The sequence below is a fragment of the Pungitius pungitius genome, chromosome 17 (genome assembly GCF_949316345.1).
Source record: "Pungitius pungitius chromosome 17, fPunPun2.1, whole genome shotgun sequence".
Lineage (NCBI taxonomy): Eukaryota > Metazoa > Chordata > Actinopteri > Perciformes > Gasterosteidae > Pungitius > Pungitius pungitius.
In genome coordinates, this window is record NC_084916.1 from 15,397,309 (window position 1) to 15,420,597 (window position 23,289).

General features: G+C 45.9%; 3 protein-coding genes across 5 annotated transcripts; 2 read left to right on the plus strand and 1 right to left on the minus strand.

Moving 5' to 3' along the window:
- The first annotated feature begins 45 nt into the window (after positions 1-45).
- Positions 46-2,781, plus strand: eepd1 (endonuclease/exonuclease/phosphatase family domain containing 1). The gene is made up of 5 exons (XM_062558679.1): positions 46-552; positions 904-1,038; positions 1,133-1,271; positions 1,462-1,656; positions 2,344-2,781. Exons 1-5 carry the CDS (start codon positions 400-402, stop codon positions 2,532-2,534), a joined length of 813 nt encoding a protein of 270 aa, XP_062414663.1. The 5' UTR covers positions 46-399; the 3' UTR covers positions 2,535-2,781.
- Positions 2,782-4,269: 1,488 nt separating this feature from the next.
- On the minus strand, positions 4,270-11,177 carry matcap2 (microtubule associated tyrosine carboxypeptidase 2). The gene is made up of 7 exons (XM_062558663.1): positions 10,853-11,177; positions 9,214-9,884; positions 7,844-7,987; positions 7,085-7,217; positions 6,679-6,984; positions 6,502-6,599; positions 4,270-6,080 (listed from the first exon to the last, which is right to left on the minus strand). The coding sequence occupies exons 1-7, from the start codon at positions 10,875-10,877 to the stop codon at positions 5,922-5,924; spliced, it is 1,536 nt and encodes a 511-aa protein (XP_062414647.1). The 5' UTR covers positions 10,878-11,177; the 3' UTR covers positions 4,270-5,921.
- Positions 11,178-11,819: 642 nt separating this feature from the next.
- On the plus strand, positions 11,820-22,500 carry anln (anillin, actin binding protein). Of its 3 annotated transcripts, XM_062558594.1 has the most exons (25): positions 11,820-11,968; positions 13,268-13,418; positions 13,537-13,941; positions 14,085-14,413; positions 14,701-15,064; positions 15,538-15,743; positions 15,825-15,944; positions 16,021-16,126; positions 16,483-16,805; positions 16,900-17,039; positions 17,127-17,268; positions 17,388-17,523; positions 17,658-17,840; positions 17,961-18,087; positions 18,366-18,414; positions 18,571-18,621; positions 18,721-18,765; positions 19,004-19,036; positions 19,159-19,177; positions 19,464-19,576; positions 19,707-19,760; positions 19,998-20,084; positions 20,186-20,293; positions 20,828-21,000; positions 21,104-22,500. In XM_062558594.1, the coding sequence occupies exons 1-25, from the start codon at positions 11,951-11,953 to the stop codon at positions 21,216-21,218; spliced, it is 3,597 nt and encodes a 1,198-aa protein (XP_062414578.1). In that variant the 5' UTR covers positions 11,820-11,950; the 3' UTR covers positions 21,219-22,500. The 3 variants fall into 3 exon arrangements, 2 of the variants coding, with proteins under 2 accessions (XP_062414578.1, XP_062414577.1); XR_009942653.1 differs by lacking the exons at positions 19,707-19,760; positions 19,998-20,084; positions 20,186-20,293; positions 20,828-21,000; positions 21,104-22,500 and having other exon boundaries at positions 18,571-18,628; positions 19,464-19,519; XM_062558593.1 differs by lacking the exons at positions 18,721-18,765; positions 19,707-19,760; positions 19,998-20,084; ... (1 more) ...; positions 20,828-21,000; positions 21,104-22,500 and having other exon boundaries at positions 18,571-18,628; positions 19,464-19,578.
- The last annotated feature ends 789 nt before the right edge of the window (positions 22,501-23,289 follow it).

Genomic DNA, 23,289 nt, shown 5'->3' on the forward strand with positions numbered 1-23,289 from the left:
CGAAACACCGGAGCCCTCGGAGAGCACGTGTCCCCCCCCCCCACTTGTTCGACGTGGACACAAAGTACGTCGCACTGCTTCCTCTTCCTCGACGTGTTTCCTTCCTCTTCGAGGCCACTTCAGTTCACCAAACTCTTTTATTGTTTCTCCTGTGACCGGGAGACTCAAAAAAAAAAATCTGCCCTCGGGTGTTGGAGCGCAGTACGACACAGTGTGTGACCTCCTCTGGTGGTTAGGACCCCTCCTGTAGCCATTTCAGTGACCTCTGTGACCCTTTTATGAGTTTTTCTTCACCATACTTTGATCCCCACTACTCACGTGTTTTATAGCATCGGTTCTGCACCCGTTTCTGACTCAGAGAGTCACTTGAATCATGACGCGCAACCAACAGGACATCTGATGCCCCCCCCCCCCGTTGTCCTCTCTCGTGTTCTGTTGCAGTTCTGCGTGGAGTTGAACCAGGGAACGCTGGCCAGCGTGCGGAAGTGGAAGAGGCCGCGAGGGCTGTGGAAAAGCGTCGTGTCGGAAAAACCGACCGGACGCTCCGGCAAGGTACGTCAGCGGCGTGGAGCGACGCGTTTGTTTAAAGAGGAAGATTCAGGCGTAGTTGAAGCAGCACTTTGTCATGTGACACACGCAGAGTCCTTATTGGTTCGCTCCAACGTTTATTAACAGTTTTCCTGAGAAGCTCTTGTACATTTCCTCATCTTGTTTAAATTTGTGTTATTCTTTTTTTTTTTTTCATAAATAATGTATTGGAATGGTGAAAATGGTTACATAGCTACATTCTTTCCTAAAGAAATATTAATATAAGATTTATGGTTCTTTAGCTTTTCCAAAATAGATAATTTAGATGAATGTTTCAGACTCGGTTTCCCATGATCCTCCTCCGTGATATTCCAGGGCGCGAGCTACTCCGGCTTTCTGTGGGACACTTTGTCCGGTATTGACCTGAAGGATGCTGCGGTCCTGGAGTCTCCGGTCGTCAACGGCAACGGATGCCACACCTACCCTCGCCTCTACCTGGCTCACTTCTCTGTAAGTAAACGATCGATTTTCCCCAAAAAAGGATTCTTCTTGAGACTCTGTCGGAAAGTCAAATGACTGACTCCACCTCCACCCCCCCCGTTAGGTCGGTACGTACGAGCTGAGTGTGGTCAACGTCCACATGCAGGCCGCAGCTGCATCGGGGGAGTCCAACGGCAAGAACCACTGCGCAGACGAAGCCAAGTGTCCGCCCCTCCCCCCCAGCATCCAGGACACCCTCAAAGGTCCGTGTGCCGGGTCGGAAGGGCAAAGGTCACTTTTGGTCAAGCAAGCGTCACAGATCGACGTGGCCAAACGTCCCGATTTTCCCATTTTTGTAAAAATCTGTGCACTGGCCCCGCTGCTGATGATGATGATGATGATCGTGTCCTCCTGTCCTCCCGTCTTTTTTTTTCTACGCGTCCCTCTCTGCAGCCGAGAAGGAGCTGCTGGTGCTGGGAGATTTTGGCCGGCCTGCTCAGAGCTCAGAGATGGACGTGCTGAGGAAGGAGAAGCTCTGTGCCCTGGTGCCGTCCTCCCAGTTCACCAACATCAGCACCCGCTCACCCCAGGGCACCCGCTGTCTGGACAACATCTGGGTGAGCCGCTCCCTCAAGAAGATCTATTCTGGTAGGTGCGATGTCGATGGGTGTAGATGATGCATAGGCAATTTTAACTGGGGTCTCAAGTCAGTCAATGGAGACAAATCAAGTGAAGACCATTCTGAAACATGAGTCCTGTGTCATTCGAGGTCGAGTTCAAATCTGGAGTCAACGTCAATCGAGATAAATATATTTTGAGTTGCCAGTTAAGAAAAAGACCCTCTCATTGAAAGTAATTTAAAACAAGTGGTAGTCATTCAACGTCAAAGTTTAATCGTATGAGTCGAGTCTCAACCTATTTGACACAAGGGCAAGTCGAGTCTATGCAAAGAGACCAAAGCCTCGGTGCACAGGCTCGATCTTCAGCATCATTTGAAGGGCCTCTAGCTGCTTCATTTTATGACTTGCTGATATTTACATGCAGCAGCGAAGCATAGCTGGTTTCCTTTTTTTATTGATCTATTTCCATAACGACATTTCCATGTGTATTTGAACATTGAGCCGATACGGACGTGGTGATCAAAGGTCACCGTGACCTCACAAAACAACCCTTTGGTCACGTGACAGGCGATTTCATGTGCTGATTAGGACACTTTGTAATGCCTTTTTAAATATAAACAGAGGTCATTTATGCTTAGTGGAGTCTAGTTGCACCTGACTGTGTGCATCATGTGACTTCCACCACCTCCCTGTGTCTCTCCCTGACCTCCATCAGGCCACTGCGCGGTGGTGCGGGAGGGCCTGACCAACCCCTGGATCCCGGACAACTGGTCGTGGGGCGGCGTGGCGTCGGACCATTGCCCCGTGGTGGCCGAGTTCTACGCCGACGCGTCCCCCAAGGAGCCGAGCAGGCCCGGCGTGGCAGTGGTGGACCGGGGAGACGTTATGCCCAAACACGAGCGGTGACAGACAAAGACGGTAGTGACACAAGACTTTAAACACCCCCCCCCCGCCCCCCCGGGGTGAAGCAAAGTGTTTCCTGATGAATGTGAAGTGCCAAGATTGCCTTTTTGGTTTTAAATTTATCAATGTATGATAGCCACTGGTGATAGAGCCATAAAATGTTCCGACAATATATATATAATGTACTTTAAAAAGAAATGTGCCAAACATTTTCTATATGTATATAAAATAAAGAGAAATTGATAGATGTTTCAGGTGCGTCCGACCTCTCATTAGAGTCATCCGTGTCCCGTGAAGGACCCGGTTCTGCTCCGCCGGTGCTGCTGCGCCACTCGTATCAGAGGGTGAAAACGTGTGTGTGTGTGTGTGTGTGTGTGTGTGTGTGTGTGTGTGTGTGTGTGTGTGTGTGTGTGTGTGTGTGTGTGTGTGTGTGTGTGTGTGTGTGTGTGTGTGTGTGTGTGTGTGTGTGTGTGTGTGTGTGTGTGTGTGTGTGTGTTCTTCCTCTGGGATGGAGAGGAGCAGAAGGTCGTCGGAGGGCGGCGCCTCTCCGCATCCAAAGCGGGTCTTAATGAACTGTAGCCTCCTGCATGTTGGGGTGTTTTTGAATAGTGTCTGTGTGTTTGGGGGGGGGGGGGGGGCAGATTGCATCTTTCTCAGCCGACTGCACATATTGGTGCAGCGTCGATGGATTTGGCAAGTTGAACTTCCTCAGCTGCTGCAGGAAGTCCGTAACAAACAACTTCTTGCGTGAGGACGTCCTCTGCATCCGTCTGCCGGTCAAGAGGACGAGTTTGTCCTCGGATGGAGACTCCGCCTCCTCTCTGACTATAAAACACTGAATATTCTCAATAGTATATACAGTATATAATGTTGGAAAATCATAAATATCACGTATATTTCTAAATATATAGCCAAACATTTCTCAGCCATTTAATTTACACTTGAGTGTCAACTTTCAGCCAACGGTGAGGCTGCGTTGAACATTTAAAAATGAACATGGTGGATTGTACGACTTGATTTCTCTGCATCGTTTCCGCTGTTGCAGTTTACTGCGTTTGTTTTATTGTGAGCTGCTGTCCTCTAGTGGAGATTTAGCTCGATGTCACAATGACCACATTTAAAATGTCTCCTCACGTCTCGATGCCGTGTCCTCGGCATCGGAAGCAACGTTCAATGTATTGATTCCTAAAATAACAAAAAAAAATGGAGTCCTTCTATCAATTACACACATTGGGTTACAAACATGAAAATATTATTTACCATGAAACACAGATATCAAAATATGAATGTTTCCAAACACAGAATCCTGTAAGAAGAGTGCCTTTTTGTGTACCAGATGCACGTGTAAGGAGGCGGGAGTGTGTTCTGTGTACTTTGGACGGACCCCCGCTGTGCGGCGTGTCACTGGGTGTCAGTGGGTGTCACCGCGTGTCACCGCGTGTCACTGCTTGTAGCCGTCAGCCAGCACCTCGAGGCCTCGGCGGTCTCCGGTTCCACCAGTAAATGGGAAGTGTGGCGCTCGGGGAGGCCCGCCGTTGTGTGTTGGGACAGATTTAGTTACCGCGGTAACTTTCCTCACCGATCTCTTGACACCGAGAGGATGGGAAATGGGATATTTTAAGAAACCAATGTGTCAATTTCAACACCGTGGCTGCTATAAATAAGAAATTCATCAGTGTTTTGCCGGATGCAGATACAAAAATAAATAAACTTTGGGCGACACTACTCATTTTCAGGTAGTCAACTTTATTTGAAGATAGTATTGATTTAATATCACAAAAAAGTCACTCAAATCGATAAAATCACATAGGAAGGCTGTAAAGTTGTATCATTTAAAGAGTCGACACATCAAGTATATCAGTATAACCACAAGGCTTATCTTTTGTTTCGTGAAACATAAATATATTCCAAAGATAGAACACACACAGAAGAAGTGGACGTGGTCTCCTGGAAAGTGAAGCCAATGCTGAAGAGCCTCCAGCTGTCTTTCTTTCTAACGTCCAGCAGGGGGCGACTGCTCTCGGGTGTCAAATTCAATTGGATTGCATAGAAGTCTATGAGAAAAATGACTCTACGTCCCAGCTGATTGATTCCAATCAGTAAACACTGGACCCACTTCTTTTTACCCGGTCCATGACAGCGACACAGTAACGGCCCATATCAGCGCCGGTCGAAAAGGTAGATAGAAGGTAACAAAGTGCAAAAAGTGCAAATAACGGGGCTCCAGGTCACTGCACTTGACAGGAATTTACCTTCAAAATAGACTTTCACATCTCAGGGACATTTTATTTTCAGCAAACGCAGCAGAATGCTGACAGCTCGGCTCTAAATAACTGGCCCGATGAAACACTCACACGTTATCTGTCCATTTCTCTCTAGAAAGGCAGAGCTTTTCTTCTTTCTCTCCGCTAACAACTTTCTTTTTTTTTAATGCCTATCATTCGTACTACAAAAATAGAAACCCTAAGTGGTTGCTAGAGGATAATAAAAAAAAAAAGTGCAAGAATGTGTTCGTCTCGACTAAAGAGACGGATATAAAACACGAGGTAAGTACACTTCGATCACAGGTGCATCACAGAAGGACAAAGAGTGTGTTTTAGATGCTTAAGCAAACTTATTCATGCACAGGTCCACAAATTAGTCAGAATTATTTAATTGTAGATGCTTCTGTGGCATCATTCTGACGACTGTTAAATCACAGCTGATGCCATCGGCTAATTATGACGGCAAATCAGTGATTAAATCAGTGGATAGAGATCCACATGTGAGATGTAGAGACATATGTGCATGTGTATATGTATTTATATGTTGAGAGATTAATATTAGGAATATTAGCAAACTATAACGTCATTTGAACTATTCCAATCGCAAAAGCCTATAGGTAATTTATTATTATTCAACAACAAAAAATAGCAAACTACAATAAATTCAAGAGATCCTTATGAAATATCTTTATGTGAATGAAAAACTAAAACAAGACGTTTAAGTCTTCAATATAAAGATGAGATGAAAAGCCGGTCAGGTTCTAAATGATACCTCATTTATAACCTGACCTAATATTAGAACAAGCTTTTGGGGAAATATTAATGAAAACTATCAAACCGAAGACCAAACAGTGTCAGAGAGTGTAATCAAAACAAATGATGAAAAAAAACATATATATATATATCATTATTGGTATTGAACAACAATTCATTGTTCTATTGGCACTGGCACCAAAAGAAAAAGAAAAAGGTAATCACACCGCTGGAACGATTCTCTGGTGATGGCTAACGCGTCGCTAATGGATCCGGCGAACATGACGTGCGCTCTCTGCCTGCCGCGTGCGGGGTGGCGCCGCCGAGGCTGTGGTGGACGCTTTCAGGGGTCGCGTCGTGGAGCCGAGCCGCCTCAGATCATGGCCTTGAGCTCCTCGTCGGTCAGCTGGTTGACCGCCATGATTTTCTCCAGCTGCTCCGCGTAGCTCGCCTGGTCCTGCATGAAGTGCGGGATGCGGACGTTTTCCATCTGGGCGAGTGCCTTCAGGCGGTCCACGTCCTCGAATGACACCTGCACCCGCCGGGGGGGAGAGAAAAGCCGGAGAAGAAGAAGGCAAACTGTAAGAAACAAAGCTATCGATAGCAACATAACGGCCGTGTTGGATAAAGGATTCGTTCGCCTTACAGGACGATGAGGCCTGATCTGACACCCTGATACAGAACTATTGTCGTCATCATCGAATGCTGGAGCTGAGGAAGCTGCGTAAATATTAAGAAAGACACGCATCTGGCCGTGGAGGGGTACCAAGGTAAGACTTTCACTACTCGCAGTTACCCCTTTGTAAATGTCCGGTTTCAACAAACATCAGGCTGCATGTGAAAGATGTCAGAGACGAAAGGGGGGGACATAGGACTTCAGGCAGTGGCTAATTGAAAGGCATAATCTGTAAATGTTGGAATGCAGCCAGAAGGAGATGGCCGAGCTGCCTCACCTTTCCGAGAGCCAACAGCAGTGGGAAGTCAATCTTGTCCCTGTACCTGAGGATCTTCAGGACACCGTCCAGGTAGACCTGGTCTTTACTGAAGCAGCCTGTGAGAGGTAAGAAAAGAGGTCAAATGCCAATGCCAATTTCAGACGTATCACACGCCCGACGTGCGGCGGTAGCGACCTGGCTGCGCGGTGTCGGCCTGGCCCCTCTTGGCTCGGACGCAGTAGTCCCAGCGCGTGTCGGGGTCCTGGACGAAGCGTCCCAGCTTGTGGAAGAGCTGAGCGAAGGACATGCGGCTGGCCTGATAGACGGTGTAGTAGAGCAGGGCGGCGCGCCACAGCGTGGGGTCTTTCCTGAACAGGACGCTGTGGATGCTGGCCAGGCCCTCCTCCGTGGGGTTCACGGGCTTCAGGTTGTGCTTCTTCCTGCCCACGCTGCTGCTCCATGGCTGGTGGCAGTTGTTGATGCCACGGAAATAATGTGTGCCTGCCGTAGACGGACGGACGGACGCACGCACGGACGGGTCACAACCCGAGGTCTCTTTTGAACAACATCCCGTCCGGGACACGGGAGCCGCCGTACTTACCGATCTCGTGCCGCAGCATGCCCTCGAGCCAGTGCTCTCTGGCTGTGGAGATGTTGATGGTCAGTGTGGGTCTGCTGTTCACCACCGTCATGGAGGCTCTGGACAGGAGGTCGTCTGTCACCTGGGCCACGATCTTCCAACACAGAGATACGCATTCACTTTTTGCCTTTTTGCAGTACTTTCATTTAATGAATGAATATAACGAGGAAAAAGTGTGTGACTGACTCATCCAGGATGGTTTTTATTGCTCCTCATGCAGCTGCACAACTATTCATACAAGCAAGGCTAACAGTGACCCCGAGGACTTTAACAGTGAGCAATGACCACAAAGTGTTATGCGTTTGCTTAGGTGCATAGTTCCCTGCTAGCTCCATGCAGCGTCTCCAGACACGTAGTGTGTCCTGCATGTTCAGTGTCTGCATGGGTGGACACATTCAGACGTGTGCAGTCGGCCTGTGTGTGCTCCTGCATGTGTGTGTGTGTGTGTGTGTGTCGCTGCATTCGGATCAAGTATTATTCCCACTGTCTAGTGTGTCTGAAGCCGTTAAGACTTCACCGGGCCTGTGTGATGTAATTGTGTCCAGTGGAACATTAATAACCGGATGATGCAACGTGTATTTCTTGAGGGTTACATCATCACGGCGCAGGCAAACTTTCTTTGCGAGGACTCACTTCTCCTCCTCCCTCGGGTCGCCCCGCTTTCTGCGTGTTCTGCGCTAACGAATTCAGCACCGAGCCTCGGTGGCCCCGTCCTCTTACCTCCCCCAAGCAGCCTTCCTTCTCCATGTATTTCTTGATGTTGAGCCACACGCGACTCTTGGTGAGGAGGTTGCCCCCGGTCGCCTGCTCAAACTTCTCGTAGCTGCCGTATCGCTGCAGGGCCAGCTCCATGATGCGCACTGCCTGCGAGGGGTGAGACATGTCATGATGTGCAAGCTGCATGCTTGGACATGCGCCAGGAGCTACAAGGTTGGTGGTTCAACTCCCGGCTGCCCCATGTGCCATGTCAAAGCGTCCCTGAGCAAGACACTTAACCCCCAATTGCGCCCCGGGCAAAATGTAACGCATGAGTTATAATGCAATGTAAGTCGCTTTGGATAAAAGTGTCAGCTAAATGACATGTAATGTAAATGTTTTGATACCCTCTGTTGTTGATTCTTTGGATCACTCTTTGGCAGTAATAACTGCTGTGTTACTAAAAAGTTCTTTGACTAAGTATGTGTATGTATATATGTTATATATAACTGGTACGTCACGGTTCTATGCTTGGTCCCGGTCTAATCTATTACTCTATTTACATGCTGCTACATCTAATTTCACGCTTCGCTTATAACCCCCGAAATGTCCCGTCTCCTGAAGCCTGAGGCCAAGACAGTGACGCACCAGCCAAGAGTAATGCTTTTTTTATTTTTTCTAGAAACAAACAAACAACCTTGAAATGGATCCCCAATCCGCTTTCTTCTCTCCCTGAGTCTGCAGCCTGAGATCGGCCCTGAGGCCAAACAGCCTTGGCAGCAAGTCCCCGCGAGTCCAGCTCGACTCGCTGATCTCAAACCAGCCGGCTCTGCAGCAACCTCATGCGGCAGGGACTCTGTCGTAGCTGTGATTAATGACACGTCACCGCCTCTGGGCCAAAATGAGTGGGCTTCTGCGCTTACTGACCATAGGTTTTTTGAGTTTCTCCATATCATTTATTTGAATGGAGTCCCTTTGATACTTTCAGAACAACACAGAGACTTAATGGGGAACCTGTGTTTGACATCTGTATCAATAGGTTGGTTCATAGTTTATATTTATTTAAGGAAACCCGGAGAGGAAACTTTTGATGAGAGCCATTGTTTTTCTGGTCTCCATCCATCCCCCAAATAGCTGCCCTTTAAGCTGCCAGAGGAGGAACTGCAGAATTGACAATGGATCACTAAGAGACAACCGTTTCGAATTGCACGAAGCCATTTGATCCTTTGTTAAAATACAGGAGGACATGTCCTCAGTGTCCTCATGCAGGTAAAAAGATGCAGTCCCATTGAAACACACCAAGCTTTCAATAAAGGTTATTTGCTGCCGAGAGTTACTGCTGTCACGCCACCAAACAAATCATTCCATTTCTCTCAACACAAGCGCACCCTCACCTGTGTCAGGAAGCGGTCTGAGGCGCTGTTATGGCGTCCCAGAACCACCGGAGAGACCGGGTTGCTGTACTCGAACTGTGGATTGTAGGTGAAGTCGGACTTGAAAAACGTGGCCTTCTCTTTCTGAACATTGGACGGCTTGATGGCTGTCAGGAGGCAGAGCTTCCTGGCGTTCTCCGCCTCCCGGGGGGGTGCTGCTGCTGCTTTCTGCGGCGAGGGCGCTTTACTTCGGGGGGAGCTGGGGCTGCACGTTTTTCTCGGCTGTGGACCTGCACGGGGGGTCAGGCCCATGCCGCTGCCCACCACGGCGATGCTCCTCGCTGGTTTTGAGTGATGGGAGTTGCCTGAGAGAACACGATTTGTCTGCGCGGATCTACCGACGCTTTCGGGTGCGCGCAGCTTCTTAGGAGCCACGACCGGGCGGTTTCTTCTGCTGGATGCGGCGCCGCATTTCACCGAGGCCTTTGGCCTCTTGCACGGGGACTGCTTTTGGTTCTTCTTCTCATCGGCCTGCAGCAGGACGTTGTAGTTGCTGGAGCCGGTGCTGCAAAGGTCTTTGAGGATACCAGATGAAATCTTCTCCAGGTACACATGGCTTGGACTTAATGCCTTGTCTGCACAGTTTAAGATGTACTTTTTGGACATTTCTACTTCTGGCCAGTGGAGTCTTTCTGAAAGAAGTAAGATAAAGAGTAAGAAGTAAGTAAGAAAAGAGGGAATCTGTTGGCTGCTTACTTTAGGATCACCTTCACATACAGATATTTTATAGAGAGCTTAATAGAGTAATCCTCTTCTCAAGGCAGGATGTATGTCTCTTTTTTTAAACAATCATAATCTGATAGGAAGCAAATGACCATTCAGTCTCATCCTACTCTGCCACCACAAAGAAAATGTTCTCATCATGTCTTCAGAGAGTAACAGTAAAGAGTCAGAGGGAAAGGCTTTGCAGTTTCCAGGAAGGTGACCTGGAACATCATCACAGTCAGAGCTGCTACTCTGTTCGGACAGGAGCACCGGAGCGGAATCTATGCAACCACCGACAGCACAAACCGATGACCTCAACAACGAGGATAAGTTGGAGCATCGTTCCCAATAAAATACTGAGATCTAACACATCAGCTGGGTATTTCATCATTCAGTTTCACCTGACATGAGAGGCTACTCTCACTTCACACAAATAAGTAACAAGATGTACACGAGGTGCGTGAGAGCAAACACAGTCGTGAACCCGAACGTGGTTGGACTGCACAACAAAATGAATCAATGCGTGTGTGTCCCCCGTCACATCATCGATGATGCACTATTGTCAGTTTAAAGCAAACGATTAGCACTAATCGGCATGAGTCAGAAAACCCCACGCAAATGTGTCTAATACAAAATACATTCATTCATGCTCTCTTATAATATGCTCAATTCCCCCATTGATAATAGCTTAATTATGTTCACAGCTTTGTGGAGCTCAGATTTCAACCTTCGTGCCTTAATTAACTTTGATTAGCTAATGCTGCATACAACAGTGAGTTGAAAAATGACGATTTTATTGTATTTTATTGTTATCAATGTCCCGGATTTATTCAAGTAATTGAGCTCATAGCTACAAAAAAATGAAAATAAGACAAATACAAGAATGCTACATTACCTGTCACTTTAATTGACTCCAGCATTCTCTTTTAAGGCTCCTTTCAACCTAAAAAAAACAAACCGGTGTCGATCGATAGAATACAAACGCAATGTTAATCTGACGTTAGCTAACGTTAAATAAGCCGGCTAATGTTGCCCGATTGAAAGCCCGATGATTAAATCAAATAACCTCACGACACACACATTTTTTTTAAAATACGACGTTAGTTTATAAATGGCTAACGACTGAGCTGACGTTAAGAATACCGCACACACCGAGCCTCAGACAAACTGACAGGAGTTGTTCGTGTGGTGCGGTCCCTGCATTGACTGATCTGTTGCCATGGTTTCGAAGATGACCCCTTCACTACGTCATACACGTGGGTACTCATGGGAAATGAAGTCCCTTTGAGGAGATGTTGAGCCGTAAAGGTTGCGCTATCAAGGCCAATAGTTTTGCTTGATGGAAAACCTTTATAAACTACTCATAAATCAAATATGTGGAGGACATAAAACAATAGGAAAATATACAACCCACGAAAATAGCTATAAAAAGATTTGTTGTTGTTTGCACCAAGGGTTAGTAAATTACTCCGTTCAATGTGGGTGACCTTTTTAATAGTTCCAATAACTTATTTATCGAGCAAGTGGAATGTTTGACTAAGATATGAACTGAGCAAATTATCCACCTAAATGTATGAAACCACAACACAACTTGTCTGTAAAATCCACGTTGCAGTTTGAAGACGTGGTGGCGGTCTCTAACCGCTTTAGCATTTGAATCCACAGATGACTGATCCACAAACCATGTGTGGTGAACGATGGAGTGACGCCTTTTAGTAACGTGAGATATTGGTTTTCCACGCCCCCCGGTCTGTGATAGGCTGTTCAAGTGTAAAGCACGGCTTCTCGATCGTGATTGGTTCACGAGGGCTTCCGACCGTTGGAGCCTGCGCAGTAGGTCCAGCGCTGAAATTCAAATTTGAACAGTTTTCGTTTGCACAGAGTAGAAGAAAAAAGGGAAGCTGTGAGCCGTTCAGCTTTTCCTCGCCTTGTTTGTACAGCATTCAAATAGTGTTGTGTGCAATATCGATCGACAGGGATATACTAACAAGAAATGGATCCATTTACTGAGGTAAGTTCGTACGCATACTTAACGTAAACTGAAGTTAGCTAATAGCGGATGCTTTGTAGCGTTAACGTTAGCTAACATAATGTTGACGCCACCCGCTAATGCTAACATAACATCTATTATGTATATTGGTTGCTTTAATCTTATCAGGAGACTAACTTGTTTGCTTCCGTAATGATTTCGCACATGCTCACGTTGCCACACAGTATTTAGCAATAATATGTCATTTAGAATGGAAAAAATCACGTGTTTGTTTCTTTGTTTGGTCAGTTGACTGCAACCACGGCTCTAAAATAACAACCAATAGTTAGCTTGTTGCTAATCCTCTAACGGCTAACGTTGCCCACGCCCTGTAGCGTAATGCAACTTAGCTAATGTTATTTCTCCAACGTTGTAGTTTAGCCTGAGCTTCTGGCGGATCAGTTCCCTGTTCACACCAATTTGCTCAAACAGTGACGCCCAAACCCACATAACGCTGCATTATTCAAGTCAAAGTCCTGCCTCCATTTAAGGCATTGGTATGTGTCCGCACTGGAAGTGGGTCCGTGGTCCAACACTCTGTGCCTTTTCCCTCTGTGCCTGGATGCACTCTTGCTGTTGATTCCAAAACACTTGTAACCAGCATCTGAGCCAGTTGAGTTTGAAATTTCAAATCCAGGAACTGCAAGCGGGAGTGTCTCATTCCCGAGGAATGCTGTTAAATGTGACTTCTGGTTTTGCACAGTGAAGGCGGTGCTGCAGCAGGAATGTGTTTGGGCTTGCACAGTAAATCAGATTGTGAGCCCAAAAGGAGGCCCTTTTGCCTGTGGTGGACAGGACTGTTCTTTGTGTTAGCAGCCCACGTAGAGGCCGACAAGGTGCTGTGACTTTTGCATTTATAGATTCAGTAGATATTTGGGGGACAGAATTAGCATCCCGTTTTTAGTATCACAAGTTGGATTATGTATTAGGTCCTTGTGTCATATTCTATGCCATGACTGTTTTTTAAAGCACCCTTATCCTCCCATAATAACCATGTTTCTTTTTTTAACCTGCTGTAAACAAGCTATCAAATTGAAAAGATTTTATTTAGTTTTATGGTCATATAATGTATCTACATTAGTTATGACACAAACAACAAAGAATAAAAAAATAAAAAAAAGTCTATTAATGTATCATTAAAGAAAGAGGTTATAGGCGTATTCATTTCTTTCTGTAAGGGGAATGAGCGTATTTCCCAGAATGAAGAAGTACTTCTGCTTTGTGAAACTAAAGCATGCAGTAAATGCAACACTCTGTATTTTATTTTTTATGTCAAACCAGAAACTGTTGGAGCGGACCCGAGCTCGCAGAGAAAATCTGCAGAAGAAACTGGCAGAGCGACCAAATGCAGCAAACCGACAGATGGTCAAACGGCCCAGAGAGCCGCTGGCTGACACCAACAGTGTGATCAGCGAGTCCGCGTTCGATAAAGGTGTGAACACGTTGGTGTGATTGCTGTCTGCTGAGACATGGCCCTGTCATTTTGTCCGCCGCCCTGCAGCTCTACTCTTTGCTCATCTCCCCTCCCCCCCCCCGTCGCTTCCTCTCAGTTCCACAGGTGTCCTCCAAGCCGTGTCCCTCAAAGCGCAGGTGTTCCGAGGAAAATGTCCCGTCCACAGCCGGCGCGGAAAACCAGGAGCCGGTCACTCACGTGCTCTCGGACCCTCTCACGGACAGGAAGCCGCCGGCGGGGCCCGCCAGCGTTCGCCATTCGTCCTCGCTGGAGAAGGCGGCTTCCCGCCCGGCCCTCCCGCCTCAGCCAGAGCAGCTGAACTCTCCACAGGCGGAGGAAATGACCCCAGCTCCCACTCTGCTGAGCAGCAGAGAAGAGGAGATGGTCAGTTTAGCTCCGCAGGGGAACGAGGACCCGGTGGAGGTCAGGCCTCCACCTGCTGCTGGCATGAAGTCTCGTCTGCAGAGGCTAGCACAACAGAGACAGTATTGGGATGGTGATGGTATGAATTATTTTATTTTGGTTTTGATTAAATATCTGTGAGAGTCAAAGATTAAACAAAAAAAAGCTTTGCACCGAAATAAGAAAAAACGTACTTGTTTGATACGATTTGTCCATGTATCAAACATTTTGTCCCCATTTCAGACTCCCATGATGCAGTTCCAGACTGCACTCCTACGTCCCCTTTGAAGACACAAGCCGAGGCCCCGCCGGCTGCCGTCCACGCCGAGTCCTCGGGGACTCCAGTTGGGAGGAGGGGCCGACTGGCCAACCTCGCCGCCACCATTGGAACCTGGGAGGATGACTTGAGCCACGCCAACATTCCCAGGGAGAGCGCCAAAGAGAAGCCTGCCACCACGGCGCCCGGGTCGGCGGTCAGAGGCGCTGCTGTGGCTGCCAGCACTAAGCCAGGTGCTGCGGGCCGCGTGGGGGCCACTTCGACGCCAAGCAGCAAGTTTGCACCCAACTCGCAGGTACGCCTCACCTACCCGAAGCTCTGCTTTTCTTCAGCGTAGGCAGTCTGTTGTTCAATAGAAGGTGGTTGTTGCAACTTGTAAAAAAATAACTTGATATGATCACGCTCTTCACTGCAATGCAGTGTCGTCTTGCAGCACGTGGCGTTTGTCTCCACGACGGAAACTGACGCAACATGCCCCTGTCAACGCAGCTGCTTTTTTAAAAATCTTTGTTCGTTTGTAAATGCCCAGGTAGATCGCACCAAATGCTTTATAAATGAATCCATTGTACATCTGCTTCACAGGTTGTGAATTGTCCAGCAAAGCCGAGCCGACTGATTCTCCCCAGCAGCCCTCACAAGGCTGATCTTCCTGCAGCCAGACCGGCTCTCAAGTCCGTAATCAGTCCCCAGAAGAGCTCCAATCAGGCGGTGACCTTCGCTTCCAGTCCTCTGAAGAGCTCCAATCAGGAGAGGACCTTCCCTTCTAGTCCCCAGAAGGGTTCCCTCCAGGGAAAAGCCTTGCCATCTAGTCCCCAGAAAGCTGGTCCCGTCTCCTCGACATCGGTGCCTCAAAGTCCCCTGAAGCATCAGGCCCTCACCACCAGGGGTCCCGCCTCCAGCCCCCAGAAACCCAGCGCTTCTGCCCCCCGGGAGACGGGCACTCCTGGTGAGTCATGTTGACGTGGCCGTTGTGATTCGGGTTAAATCTTAAATCACATCTTCTTATGTAGAAGTTACTGTTTTACTTGAAAACATTACAGCGGTTTCCAGAGCATTTAGTCCCTCCTGATGCAGTTTACTGTACTTGCGTATTGGCCAGGTTTATATATATATATATATATATATATATCATGCACACACACACACACACACAGTATGCACAACTATCAAGACTCACACAGTCCAAAACCCAATACCTGACCCGCTCCAGGTATCCTGCTGTATATTAATAGAACAACGACATGACAACTGTTGGATATTACCTTAGTTTTTGGCCATGTATTCAGTTTCCCTATTTCCCCCAAATCTTGTATTTCACTGATAAGCACAAGCAGGCAATATATAAATAGCTAGATTGTTTTGTTGTTTTCTGCTTTCCACTACATGTATAAATATAATCCTTCCCCTCATTCCCAATAGTTGTCAAATCCTTTCTGGAGCGCTTTGGAGAGAGATGCCAGCAGCGCACCAACCAGGGCTCTCCAGCTGGGGGCGCTACCCAATCAAAGACTCCCACCGTGACGCCATCCTCGGTCACACCAAACACCAGACTGGTGCAGGACCGGCTCAAAGCGGCCCGGACTGCGAACACCACCTGCGCTGAACTCGCCCAGAAACAGAAGCTGGTAAATGAAAGTTAGTTAAGACGAATGCTCTTTTTGTTGCAATCCTCTTGTTTGATATCACAAACCTGAAAATGATTTCAGGAGCGAGAGTCTGAGCTGGGTCAGATCCGTAGTCGCTTTCAGAAGGGGAACAACAACAACATGTGGAAAAACAACAACAATGATGAATCAGCAGAAACCAATACAAATAAAGACCTCAAGGTTGGCAAATAATCACACTTAAGTCATGCTTTCATAGAATATGCAAAAGTGTATTAAATGATAACATGCTTTTTAGGAGCAGCTTGACAAGCCCGTGGAGACTGAAGTGGCCCTGTGTGACCCACAGGAGGAACCAGCGTCTACCGAGAGTGTAGAGACGCCCACAAAGTGCCCCCCTCCAGGTATTCCACTGCATTTCAGATTCATGTTTGGCCACTTCTTCAGAGGTTGGAGTGATCGGTTACTAGTGCCTTGATTTTAAAGAAAGGTTTTGGCTCATTATATCCTGAAGCTGGGCTTCCGTTTTTAAAAGGTGTGGAAGTGTAACTATTAAAATATCTTAGCTTTCATTACAGTAGAATTGTTGGTACAATTATTCGCTGGAGTTTTAAGGCAAACCTTTTAAATCTCTATTTAACCTTAAAGGATTTTTGTTTTAAACGCTGTTCAATATAAGAGTTTCCAGCTTTTGATGTTACCACATATACCGGAAATGGGGAAAATAGAATGCTTTACTAACGAAGATAATGTGCAATAGCATCTCCAAGGTGGATGACGTCACCTCCCGCCTCAACATCCAGCCCCCTGAAGGCAGTCGGTCGTCCTGTAGAGCAAAGAAGTGTCGAACCCCCAGAAGAAGAAGAAGAAGAAGAACAGGAGGTGGTCAAGGAGACCGAGATGAATGTGGACGAGTCCATCAACTCTGCTGTTATCACTGAGCTCTTTGATAGAGCCCTGGACCACAGTGATGATGATGAGGACGAGGAGGAAGATGCTTTGAATATCTCCTCCATGTCCCTCCTCACTCCACTAGCGGAGACTGTGGCTGCTGTGGTGAATAGTCCCGAGAGGCAGATGATGGTAGGCACCGACACAATATGTCTCTGTCTCTCTCTCTCTCTCTCCACTCGCATTGACGCCATGTCTAAAACAATTCCCCCACGTGTCTGTGCAGACGTCGACTCCGGCCGGCTCGTTCATCGCAAAGAGCAACACGCCAGGCAATGTGTCCAGACCCAGCAAGTTCCAGAGGACCAACATCAAGCGGACCGGCTCCTCCGAGACCTTGGACGAGGACCACAAACTGCCCTATAGGTCAGTGCTGTCACTTTGATGTCACTTTGATGGATTAAAGTTGGCAGGAAGTGTGTTTCTGATCGGCTCGGTTCTGCGTGTTTTTAGCATCTCTGCATACAGGTCCACCAGAGTGAAGGAGGCCGAGAGATCCAGCGTGAAGCAGGTGATCGTGAGGAAGGAGGACGTTTCTCACCGTGCAGAGGTGGCGACCGGCTCCAGTCTCCCCAGCGTCAAGCAGAAGATGAAGGTTTGGAAGAAAAGACTTTTAAAAACGTTGCTTCATGAGTGCTGCAGGGACGAGTCCTAAAACCCAGGAATGAGTAGACCGCTTTGTCTGTTTTCTGACCGTTTGTTTGTTTTCTGTAGATTCTGACAAACGAGTTGAACCTGCAGCAGACGGTCATCCATCAGGCCAGTCAGGCGCTGAACTGCTGCACAGATGAGGAGCACGGCAAAGGCTCCCAGGTGGAGGCCGAGGCCGAGAGGCTGCTGCTGGTGGCAAGTGAGTGGACTGCAGGAGCGCTTGGTATGCAGAAAACCATCGCCTCCGTTTTATGGAACAATTGTGAAAGAAATACAAATAAAGGGGGCTGCCACTCAGTAACATGCAATGCAAAATGCATTGGACTTTTCTAGCGGAGAGGAGGGAGGCGCTGAAGGCCGAGCTGGACCGTCTGAGAGGAGACCCAAAGGGCCCGAAGAAGTCCTCTGCGGCTGCAGAACCTTCCGGCATGTCCGCCTCCAAGGGCTCCGTCACCCTGCAGGAGTTGCGGCTGCCTCTCAAGGCAGACTTTGTTTGCTCCATTGCCAACAAGCCAGGTAGGCTCCAAATGCTCATAGCCGGGGTGCATTTATTTATTCATTTTTAAGCAACACTCCAATGTGCTGATGGGTTTGTCGTTGTTCTTTAGATGATTTTTTTTCTTCTTTTTTTTTCAGAATCGACCAAACATTCCTTCTTCCTGATGATCCGCGCCGGAGCAGAGAACACTGTGGCCACACCTTTAGCCAGCACCCACCGGGGGCTCAGCGGGGACACCCTGGCCTTCCCCACCAAGTTCACCATGTAAAACTGCCTTTTTTGCTTCTTTAACTAGTTCAAATTAAGGGTTGTTTGTGAAATTTACATTGAGGGGATTTGATCTGAATTTGGACGACATATATTCAAATCTTGCAACCACGAAGCTAAAAGGTAAAGAACATAACATTCGATGCAGCTCTAGATTCAGACATCAAAATGCACGCATAATTGTTTTATTACAATCAATAGTTTTAATTTCAGGGATTCTAGTGTTAGAATGTGTTTACGTTGATCTGAATGGTCTTATTATTTTTTCCCATCAGAATGGATGTCTCCAGCAACTTTGAAATTGATATTGAGGTCTATTGCTTGGTGAGTGTTACACACAAGTTTATACATCACAAATCTAATATGTTTACCAAGATTTAACTCAAAATTACAATTATAAACTATTAAACATCAAAGTTGGCTGAAATCTTTTATCCCTGATCCATTCTAATCTTGTGTATTAACTAATGACATTTGCAGGTGCAGAAGCGAGACGTCTGCAGCGACAAGAAGAAGAAACCCACCCAGCAAGTCAAAGGTAAACCATTCGCTTTCTTTACCAAGTAGAAAAGACGCTGAATCGTGGAGCTTTCTTTAATACGTACAGTGTGTGTGTGTGTGTGTACCCAGATGATATGGAGAGAGGTTCATGAGGCCCATTATATGTGTATGTCGGTATGAACAGCTTCTGTATTAAATCCCTCACGTGTTGGTGGGTCTGCACCCTGTCTTAAAAATAAATAAAAAATGTCACTGTTTCTCGACTCAGCTTCAGGTGGTTATTTCATTCAGCGGAAAGAAATGTTAACTATATTCATGAGCTACATTTCTGTCACTCCAAAATCTGAAGAAATCTTTTCTTGACACATGATGCTTAACATTCTAATTCTTTGCTTTATTTCTCTCCTTCCAGGCAATCACTCCAAAGAGATTCCTCGCCATCACTGTAAGTGTTTCAAATGTATTTTAGCTTTTTTTTAAATTATACATAAACGTAATACATGTTACTATTTCTCATCTGCCTGACGTTGGTGTATTCATTTGCTGGTTTAACTTCTTGTCTTGCAGAAAAGTGCTCAGACACCAGGTAAGTGCTCAGCATTCAATCTAAAATCGACTTGTATTGAGTAATGAAAGCCCTCTGCATCTCTCAAAAGCTCCCAGAGCATAGTGGATGGAGGCCTTCAGGCTGTTTTTTTTTGTTTTTTTTAAAGCAATACTTTAGTGATCAATACAGCACCTGAATAAAGTCAAGAGTAGGACGGCAACACCCATTCAATTATTTACAAGTTCTTGAGGCAAATCAAACCAAAAGCATCTAGATCCACATTTGTCCCTTTTTATTATTAATGACGTGGTTCTTCCGTGTGTAGTTGTAGCGAGTCCAGGAGGCCCCAATGCCGTTCGCACCAGTAACTTCGTCCTGGTTGGATCGCACAAGCTCACCCTGTCATCTATTGGCAAGAACAAATTTCCTTTGGAGAAGGTATGGAAACCATCACTGTCACGGTTGTCTCATCTGCTTGTGTCCCTCAGGAGGCCATCCCATGACTCACTTGGATCCTGTTTGTTCTTCCTCCTGCACTCGCTCACCAGACTTAATGTCTTTCTTTTAGATCAAATATGAAGGATGTGAAAGAGAACTGCTCAGTGACATGTTTCATACCAAGGTTACTACTTGCCATGTTGTATGTTCTGTTTGTACGGGGAGGACGGTGGACACACTTTAACAAACGACAGCTTTAACTGCATTTTGACACTAATATCAAGAGCTCGTTTTCTTTTTGCCTTTTCATCACTATTTCATTATCATTATTAACCTTCTATATTTTTTTTAACCCTGTCTTGCAACTCTGATGAACATGATGTCGTGGCGTGAAATGAAGTGTCTGTACTTTTGTCCCAAGGTGCCCTTCCTGTGCCCCCTGGAGGGCCACGTCTACCTCAAGATGCAGTGTGAGGTCGGCTCCAAAGTGGAGGAGAAGGGCTTCCTGGTGAGAGCAGGCCGATCAATTAACTAACGCGGGTATTGATTTCCTACGATGCGATTCATGTTGTAATTCGAACCCCCCCCCCCCCCCCTCTCCTCTCCTAGACGATGTTTGAAGATGTGAGCGGGTTTGGAGCCTGGCACAGGAGGTGGTGCGTCCTGTCGGGATACTGCATCTCTTACTGGACCTACCCGGACGATGAGAAGCGCAAGGTAGCCGTACTTATTGAGCTTCTCCATTTTGTCCTCGGGGCTCCTGTTTTATGAAAATTGCAAGACATTTGATGTATTCCACCCTCGTGTGTGTGTGTGTGTGTGCAGGAGGACTTGAGCAAAAAGACATGTAATCGAGGCACGAGGTGCCGCTTGCAGCTTTATAAATAAACATGTTGTATCCACCCAAACGGCATTATGGGATATGGGCAGTTTGTTTTCATGGGGCTGTGGAGAGTGTGTGTGTGTGGGTCTGTGCACTAGAGAAATGGTGGAAGAATTAAATTACACTAAAAAGAATTATACCAGCCACTAGTCATTACAATCTGTTATATTCTCCAGGTAGAATTGTAATGTTGGAGCATTTTGGGCCAAATAAAATGTCCAGGTGCTAGTTTCTACTGCTTCTTAAATGAGGTTCAAATCTATACCTTTTCGGAGGAGAAGCCCCTTCATGCTAGAAGGAGTTCCACCGTTGTCTGCCTTTTTTTTTTTAAACACCTTGTCTTCTTTTTATTCCTTTTGCTTTGTCAGAATCCCATCGGGCGCATCAACCTGGCGAACTGCACCAGCAGGAAGGTGGAACCGGCCAACCGGGAGTTTTGTGCCAGGCCCAACACGTTTGAGCTCATCACAGTCCGGCCCCAAAAAGAGGACGACAAAGAAACTCTAGTCAGCCAGTGCCAGAATACCATGTGTGTCACCAAGTAAGTGCTTCCCTTGCAAACACGGGCACTTTGTACGCATTATTCTTAAAGTGCACGTCAAGGTTTGACCGTATTGCTGACGGTTGGCGGTGATTCTGTGCAGAAACTGGCTGTGTGCAGACACCAAGGACGAGAGGAACCTGTGGATGAGAAAGCTGAACCAGATTGTGGTGGATCTGCGCATGTGGCAACCGGACGCCTGTTACGGGCCGCAGTGATCACACACACACACACACCGCCCTTCTGTCCTTTGGACCGTCTGTCGGTGACGCATGCAAATACAAAGTGCAATACACTAAGAATTAAAAAATATTATCAATAATCAGAGACGTATAAGTTAGAGGAGTAAATTTAAAAGAAAAGCCATTGAGACATTTCAGTATTTTCAGTTGGCACTGTATATTTTTAAATTCATTTCCATACTGGTTTGATATTCTCATGTTTTTGGGCTATGGTTGAGTTACCAGAATTTTATGTTGATGCTAATATTTAGTGTCCTTGACACACGATGCATGGGTTGAAATCATTTGGTCTCGATGCCAAAATCACTGTTTTATAAATGATAGATTGCAGAGGCACCACCGTTTCTACCATATTTTATCCTGCATGACAGAACAATACTGCAACTTCTTGTACTTTTATATATTTGCTTTCATGACGTTTGGCTGTTTTTTTTTTTAACATGTTTCTTTCTCCAGTGTCAGACCCCGACTTTCAATGTAGTCGTAATGTTAGTGACGCGTCTTTGCTTCGGTGTGGAAGGTGGTCTGTTACATGGTCCACGCTAGACTACGACCAATATTTATTCCATGCAAACCGTTCACTAACCTTGTGTTACGGCTGTAAATGGCTCGTCCACACATCCGTACGCTATTTTATTCAGTAGCAGCAGAGTTTCATTTTTGGTGTATGTGTTAAATTTCTTAATTGCTGCAAACAGTGCTTTGAAAACAATACAGAGGGTGTGTGTACCGTGCACTTTTAGTCAGACTTTGGATATATTTATTTTAAGAGGTGGACTCGTCTAAAGCCGATGGAGCGATCACAGATTTATGCAACAGACCTGACGGAACCTTCAACTGTTCTTAGATGCGATTCCAGTGTTTTCCATCATGTTGTGGTCATGGATGGGCCGGTCAGTCTGTTTTGCTCCTGCGTACCTTTTTCATCATGAAGAATATGGGAAGCAGCTTCCAGTGGCTTCTTTGACTGACTTCAGTTCTTTTGTTAGGTTGGTTGCAGGTCTTTGTGGTTGAGAGACTTCAATAAAGGCCTGACCAATGCATGAGGTTTTTATTGTCATTTTATTTAAATGTATTAAATAGAGAAATGTCTTATGTTCTGAGATTTTGGTATTATTGTCTCTTTAAAATAAAGACTGCTATTTTTGATTCTTTAAAACCTTCATAGTATGTCAAAGTAAATGCCATATTTTTAAACTGATGTCAAAGAGTTTACTGTTAAAATTAGGGCCGGGACTTTAGCGCGTTAATTACAATTAATTAATTACAATGTGAAGTAAGATTAATTAATTACACAAAAAATAACACATTAAACATTTTTACGCATTCTTACTTATTTTTTGCACCGCGGAACGTTTCTCACTGGATGAGTTTCCGAGGACCGATAATACTGGAGCACAGCGTTCATGACTTCAGTCAACAACAAACCACAGTATTGGTCTACTTAAAAAAAAAAAAACTAGTTTACAGAAGGTCTACTTACCTATAGGCTACCTGAATTTCTGAAAGTACTATATTTCTAAATATGCTATTTCTACACTTGTCTGCTGGAATTGGTTGAACAAAAATACTTCTCACTGTTCTCAGGTCAAATATTTATGCAATTGCAATGCGATTAATTTTGATTAAGTACAAAGCCTCGAGATTAATATTTTTAATCGAGTCCCGGCCCTAATAATATATACATTATATATCTATATATACATATATATTGACCTTACATATATTTTTTAATCATTTTTTACCTATTTAAAAAAAATCTTTTCTGTGACATTTTTTGACCCTACATATTTTGACTTTTTTCACAATATTTTTTTCCCATGACATGACTGGAATGATCTTAGATGGAGCAACCTACACGTCCCTGTCAATAAAACCAAATGCCCCAAATTTCTGTACTTTAAACCTTATCTGGGTTCAACCCTCAAGGGACATGGTGGCTCTTCCTAAATCCTTTTTTAGTTTTGGGTAACTGACATAAAAAATCATAATGGGATATTGCCCCAGAGATGGATTGGTGCATCTTGGAGGATCAACCATGCTATTC